This window comes from Triticum dicoccoides, chromosome 3A (genome assembly GCF_002162155.2).
Source record: "Triticum dicoccoides isolate Atlit2015 ecotype Zavitan chromosome 3A, WEW_v2.0, whole genome shotgun sequence".
Taxonomy (NCBI): Eukaryota; Viridiplantae; Streptophyta; class Magnoliopsida; order Poales; family Poaceae; genus Triticum; species Triticum dicoccoides.
The window spans coordinates 41,690,986-41,697,886 of record NC_041384.1 but is presented as its reverse complement, the minus strand read 5'-3'; the positions used below and the strand labels follow the sequence as shown (position 1 = coordinate 41,697,886).

Below are 6,901 nucleotides of genomic sequence, written 5' to 3'. Positions count from 1 at the left end.
GATCTGGATACCCATGTTGGCTCCCACATGCTCCTCGATGATCTCATCGGATGAACCACGATGTTGAGGATTCAAGCTACCCCGTATACAATTCCCTTTGTCAATCGGTATGTTACTTGCCCGAGATCCGATCGTTGGTATCCCAATACCTCGTTCAATCTCGTTACCGGCAAGTCACTTTACTCGTACCGTAATGCATGATCCCGTGACCAGACACTTGGTCACTTTGAGCTCATTATGATGATGCATTACCGAGTGGGCCCAGTGATACCTCTCCGTCATCCGGAGTGACAAATCCCAGTCTTGATCCGTGTCAACCCAACAGACACTTTCGGAGATACCCGTAGTATACCTTTACAGTCACCCAGTTACGTTGTGACGTTTGGTACACCCAAAGCACTCCTACGATATCCGAGAGTTACACGATCTCATGGTCTAAGGAAAAGATACTTGACATTGGAAAACTCTAGCAGACGAACTATACGATCTTGTGCTATGTTTAGGATTGCGTCTTGTCCATCACATCATTCTCCTAATGATGTGATCTCGTTATCAATGACATCCAATGTCCATAGTTAGGAAACCATGACTATCTGTTGATCAACGAGCTAGTCAACTAGAGGCTTACTAGAGACATGTTGGTGTCTATTTTTCACACATGTATTACGATTTCCAGATAACACAATTATAGCATGAATAAAAGACAATTATCATGAACAAGGAAATATAATAATAATGCTTTTATTATTGCCTCTAGGGCATATTTCCAACAATTGGAGCATGGTGAATGTCTCCGGTGGGCGCAACGGTTGCGGGATGCTTCAGCTTTCGTTCATCCGGTGCTGCCGGCATTTCTTTCTCTTACTTTTCTCTTGTTTTTCTTTTGGGCATGGTTGTGCTGTTTGCCCCAGCGTCGAACTTCTGGTAGTATCGGGTGGTTGCTATATTAATATAGCGGGGCGCAAGCCTATTTCGGTAGAACAACTTAAAATCAGTAGTATAGCCCGTGATTGAATTTTCTTCAGCATGCATTTCAACCAGGAAGTTTGATACTATAACTTTAAACTGGCACCAAATCAATACTTTTCAGCTACGGAGTGCAAACCTTTCACCCCTTAATTCTGCACTGCATTGTACTAATTAAGTTCAGAAATGAAAAAGATAGCACTAAAGAGCACTTGCATTGGACTACCACTATGGCAGATCGTGTAGTGATGGTTTCTGCAATTTCCCATTCATAGATGTTCTTCAGCTCCACTGCAGAGAAACAGAGTTTGCTCATTCATAGATGATAGATCACGCTTCTCACCAACATAGCTGCTTCAGAACGTACTTGAGCACCTCCGGCATCGTCATCTTTCGCCACTCGCCAAGGTTCCAGAGCTCCGACGCAGGGTACCTCCCTCCCTCCGTGGTTGTGCTCCACTGCTCCTGAAGCACCGCACTGCACACGTGGTGCCGTGTTCATTCTGCAGCCGTGTCAGTTTGACATCATCTTCATCGTCTGTCTTTTGAATGATGCAGTTTGACGATGCAGTGGAACACAGGTTTATACGAGCAAAATGTTCTTTCTTACATTCAAAGAAACAAAACGAAATTCCCCACTTGCATTGAAAGAATCAAAGCATAAAGAAGCAAAACGCAATAGCGATACAGGCGCAGTTTCAGCGTGGCAAAACGAAATTCCCCACACGTTTTTGCTGTATCAAAACCTCGCTGGATGATATCGTTTAGGGCTAGTTCTGTGTTTGGGTGTCCTTGGATTTTCGCCCCACGGTAAGCTGCTCGAGGACGAGTGCTTGCAGTGGGTTTCCCAAGGATGCGTTGAACTCGCTCTTCCCTTTCTCGCCTCCTTAGTAACTGCAATGGTGAAAACTTTGTATTTCCGTTATGTCAAAATAATGGAAAGGGGTTATGCCCGGTTCAAAAAAAAGTTTCAGCGTGGCAACGCCTCAGGCCCAAGCTCAGAAAGAAACACAACGAAATTCATCACTTCCACTCAAAGAATAAAATCGTGCCAAAACGAAATTCATCACTTCCATTCAAACAACGAAACCGTGCCACGCAGGTTCACTACATTAAAGGGCCTCCGGCCCCAAGTTCAGAAGGAGATAAACGAACTGTGTTGATTACATCCGAAGAACAAACCATGCCACGCAGATTCAGTACAATGAAAGTCTCTGGGAAAGTTCAGAAAGAAATAAGACGAAACTCGATACATTAATTCCAGGCACCTGCCCAAAGAAAAACAGAACACTTCCTTCACCAGCTCGCTACAGACCATGGCACACTTGCACATCTTCAGCATGGACAGGCCTCCTCAGCTTAGTATGACTCGTGCTTTGCCAGCCGAAAAGATCCGTGCCACCAGTCCTAGGCTGACACCATTTTGCCGAGTATATAATATGAATTAGGAAACACAGTTTGGTTTATGGAAAAACACATGCTGAGAAATTAGGTATAGATGCCAATATTCTTGAACTCTAAAAGGACGATTTTGATAATCTAAGTAACCATATGGCGTTTCAATGCATGAATCGAATGAGTCAGAAAATTGTCTTGTGAGAATATGGACCATGGTTGACACAATCCGAGACAATACTAAATATCCAACCAGTGGACAGTGTTCAGATATACCTTACCAGCCATCTACTACCTAAACAGCGTGTAGATATCCAGATCTTCGCCATGAAGTCGTTGGTGCTGCTCTTGAAGCCCAGGCACCCAAAGTGAAGAGATCTCTTGCATATCCTCGCCCAGCCCCAGCCGCTGCAAACTGTCCAATCTCTCTACATGGCTTAAGTTTGGACAACCACCCACATGCAGCTCTGCCACTTCAGGGAGGTTGGAGACCTTCTCTAGGCCTTCACAATCCTCAATAACAAGGACCTCAGAGAGCACTGGGCGGTCCTCCACGGCCTTCAAGCTGTTTAGTCCTATTAAGGTGAGCTCCTTCAAACAGGTGGTGCCCTTTCCAAGCTGTTGCGGGAGATCCCTCAGCTTCGGGCAACCATGAAGTTGCAATTCCAACAAACGAGGCAGCAGTCGCACCCTTGCAGGTTGGGCATCCTCTTTTCGGATCTCAGCAGCTCCATCCACTCCGCTTACATCAGCAACAACTTCTTCCTCAAAAAAAGACCACTCCTCCCAGTTGGGCATATCTGCGAAGATCAACCATTCAAGTTTTGGGAAAGCAACAAACTCATTACATACATGATCACCCTTCTTGCAGCCAACAAATTCAGGTCCAACCTTGGCAACTGCATGTGCTCCTTTAATTCTCAGATATTTCAAGTTTGGTAGCTGCCAGATTGGTGGAAGATGCACACATGATCGTACATCTATGAGTTTCAAGTATATTAAGGAAGACAAAAAAGTGGTACGAAACCAGGTGGGATACCGCTGACCAAAGAAATTAACAATAGATAAGCCTTCTAGGTTGTGCGGAGGTATTAGCTGCTCAAAGACCTTCTCAGTATTACTAACATCTTCTTCTGAATATGACCCCTCTCCACGTTCAGTCCACTATAGTGTCAGTTTTTTTAGATGTTTTTTGTCTGTAAGCACTGTATTTGTACTGCAGTAAGTTGCTCTTTCCAATTTAACAAGAGAAAGATACCTCATCTGCGACAAAGAAGACAACTCTTCCAACTTCCATCCATCTTGTACAACGGCATTATCACTTCCATCACCAACAGGATAATCTCTCAAACAAGTAAGGAACTTCAATTTCCCTATGCCTTTTGGAACCTAATTTATTTCTGTGCCAAAAAGATCAAGACATCTTAAACTGCACAAGAGGGTCATTGCTAAAGGAAGACTGTGCAGATCATCACACCATCTCAAGCTCAGTACTTGAAGGTTCTTTAGGGAGCCAATGGATTCCGGAAGACAAGATATGCCAGTATAATCCAGATTAAGTAGACGTAGATGTATCAATTTTCCTATATAGTCTGGAATGCTTTGCACAAGTGTGTAATTCAGTACCAAAACACGAAGAAGAAGAAATCTCTTGAACAATGTATCCTCAATTCTCTGTGGACCACGAACAGTTAGGAAAGTCCTCACCTTAACTTCCACCTTATCCTTGCTAGGCAACACTAATATATCCTTCTTAGCCGCGACAACAGTAACACGTCGCAGTTTTGACATATTTTCACCCCTTAATGATTCAACATCTCCAACAAAACATTCTTCTCTTGATATATTTAAAGCAAGTTGTCTTAAGAGGTCATGCATTTTGCATTCAGCCTAGTCAAAATTTATCCTATTTGGCTGGAGGAGATTCCGATGTATTAGCTCGTAGTAGTACTAGGGTTTTGAATTTCGGCCGTAAAAAATGGATTTCGGCCGAATTTAGGCCATCTCGGCCTAGGGCGAAATCTATCTTCCGCCGAAATTGGTCAAATTTGAGAAATTTTGGTCAAATTTTAATCAAATTTCAGTCAAAATTTGGTCAAATTTCGGCCGAAATTTTTAAAAACGACCGAAATTCGGCCATCTCGGCCTAGGGCGAGAAAAATCACAAAACGAAAATCAAAACGCTGAGTAGTACTCTTCTGCTATATCTTCTAGTAGTTGGCCTTGCTGCTCCTCGATGAAGCCTTCAGCAATCCATAACCAGGTAACTTCATCATGCCGAATGATAGAATCTTTAGTATACAAAGCACAATAAAGGAAACACTGTTTCAGACGATGCAGCAACTCATCATAGCTCAGATACATAGCTCCTTCTATTTCATCAGAGAGCATGTTGTGGGAACCAACATATTTGCCCAAATACTTTTTCCACTCATTCTCCGTTAGATCTCCACTTGCCAAAGCACCAGCGGTAACCTTGATTGCAAGAGGGAGGTGGCCACATTTACGAACAATCTCAATCCCTGTGTTTCTTAAATTATGTATTTCTTTCTCTTGCTCAATGTTCATACTCCTCCAAAGAAGCTCCCATCCCACCTCTACTGACATGAGATCAACTCGATGGGTATACCGTACACCTATTCTGCTTGTAATTTGATCATCTCGTGTGGTTACCAATATTACTCCAGATGATGTTTCATGTAATGCAGGTCTTAATAGATCCGTCCATACACTGGAATGCCATACATCATCTAGAACCAGAAAGAAACTCTTCCCTTCAATTGTTTTTGCAAGCTTCCTCTGGAGCTCTGCTATGGTTTCACCTTGCTCATGATGCACACCAATATTCCGAAGAACCTCCTTAAGAAGAGTTTCTTCATTGTAGTCTTGTGAAACACAAATCCATGCATGTATCTTGAAGCTTCCTTTTATTTTCTGATCATTGTATATTTTTTGAGCTAGTGTTGTCTTACCAACTCCTCCAGTTCCAACGATACCAAGCTTGTAAGACTTGTATTCCTTGTGTGCAACCACTAAGTCCACCAACTTCCTGCTAGAATGTATGATCTCCTTCCCCACAAGGTTGGGCTCAACAAGAGTGGAACGTCTTATCAGTTTGGATGTCGGACCATTTCGAGTAGGTTGTGTACTACTGTTGAAAGTCGAAAATATCTTGTCATTTACAATGTTCTCAATTTTTTTGTTCAGGCTTCTAATCCGAACAGCAACATCACGGCGTGGCACTATGTTGCAAAAACAAGAGGAGACTGAAAGGCCTTTACATGCAACTGATTTGCCTGATGATGGTGAAGGGTGGTCAGCAAGTAGCTTGCTTCCTTTACATCTAGCCACATCCAGGATTTCATCAACATCATATATAACATCTCTCAGTTGACCAAGCCAGTTGTTTACTGCTCGCTCTTTTGTCCTCCTTTTCTCCGCATCGTATATACAACACTGAATTAGTTCCACTCGTCCCAGCAGTTTTGTGAGCTCTTCTTCCACCCCTAGGATTAGTACAGCCTCATCCGTGATGACATCTTGCAACTTATTGACACTTGATTTAAGCAAAGTTTCAAGTATGGCCGCCATGGATCAGAAAAACGCAGTGCCAGAGGTCCACCCAAAACACTGGGATATTCCCTGAGAATGTTAGAAACTGAAAGCTGAAAATCAATGCATAAGGTATGATAACATGCTTCGAAAGTGGGACAAGGCTCACGAAATTTATCTCTAGTGGGCTGCCATTTATATTTTCAATAATTTAGCATAATATAGCTATGCACATACAGCTTGAGCGGTAGCGCCAAGTATTGAGGTCTAATTAATTCTTGATCATTTGGCATTATGTTCTTTAATATATTTTTTCCCAGTTGCCAATTTGCATAGTAGCCTCCACACCGAACTACTACTGAAAATTTTGCATTTAGTTAGTAGTTACTACATACAGTGATACAGATAAATCATCCAGCTATTTATTTCTGTTTGTCTAATTCATCTTAACTCTAATTGGTTTCGTACAAGCTAGCCTATCAATCATCATAATTTATTCTGTAGTTCCGAAACCAAAGTCGCAAGCTCTCTGAAGTACGGTAGCAAGGTTTTACCTTACAAACCAGTCTTCTAGCCAGTCGGTAGTTTTAAAGATCTCGCAAGGCCAAGTGCAAGCTAGAATCACAATAGATAACAGAAGATTATCAAACAACTACCAGGGGAAAACCATGCTGCTGCACCTGCAATGGATGATACAAGATTATTGACCAACTAGTGAACAAAGCGTCTCAAAAAAAAAAAAAACTAGTGAACAAAACAAAGTAGTGCCAGAAGTGCACATAACTGAACTGAATATATATACCTGAAGACAGAGGATAGCTAAACTGATAAGCCACAAAGATCAAGGCGAAACCTCCATTTCTAAGAAGAAGAGCCAAGCAATACAAAACCTTGAGATTTCTGAGACTTGGAGATGCCTTGCCTGGTCCAATAGCAGCAGCATACAAGTGCCAAGCAACAGTAGTGGCCAGCTACCACACAGCAGTAG

General features: G+C 42.5%; 1 protein-coding gene across 4 annotated transcripts; it reads right to left on the bottom strand.

Moving 5' to 3' along the window:
• Positions 1 to 2,009: 2,009 nt before the first annotated feature.
• LOC119266932 (putative disease resistance protein RGA3) lies at positions 2,010 to 6,901 on the bottom strand. Of its 4 annotated transcripts, none has more exons than XR_005132209.1 (4): positions 6,716 to 6,901; positions 6,468 to 6,593; positions 2,638 to 6,003; positions 2,010 to 2,378 (listed from the first exon to the last, which is right to left on the bottom strand). XR_005132209.1 is itself a non-coding variant. In XM_037548210.1 (3 exons), the coding sequence occupies exon 3, from the start codon at positions 5,950 to 5,952 to the stop codon at positions 4,537 to 4,539; it is 1,416 nt and encodes a 471-aa protein (XP_037404107.1). In that variant the 5' UTR covers positions 5,953 to 6,003; positions 6,468 to 6,593; positions 6,716 to 6,901; the 3' UTR covers positions 2,010 to 4,536. The 4 variants fall into 4 exon arrangements, 2 of the variants coding, with proteins under 2 accessions (XP_037404107.1, XP_037404108.1); XR_005132208.1 differs by having other exon boundaries at positions 2,643 to 6,003; XM_037548210.1 differs by having other exon boundaries at positions 2,010 to 6,003.

Coding starts and splice junctions, on each gene's coding strand:
- LOC119266932 (XM_037548210.1), bottom strand. CDS start 5,952: ATGGCGGCCATACTTGAAACTTTGCTTAAATCAAGTGTCAATAAGTTG.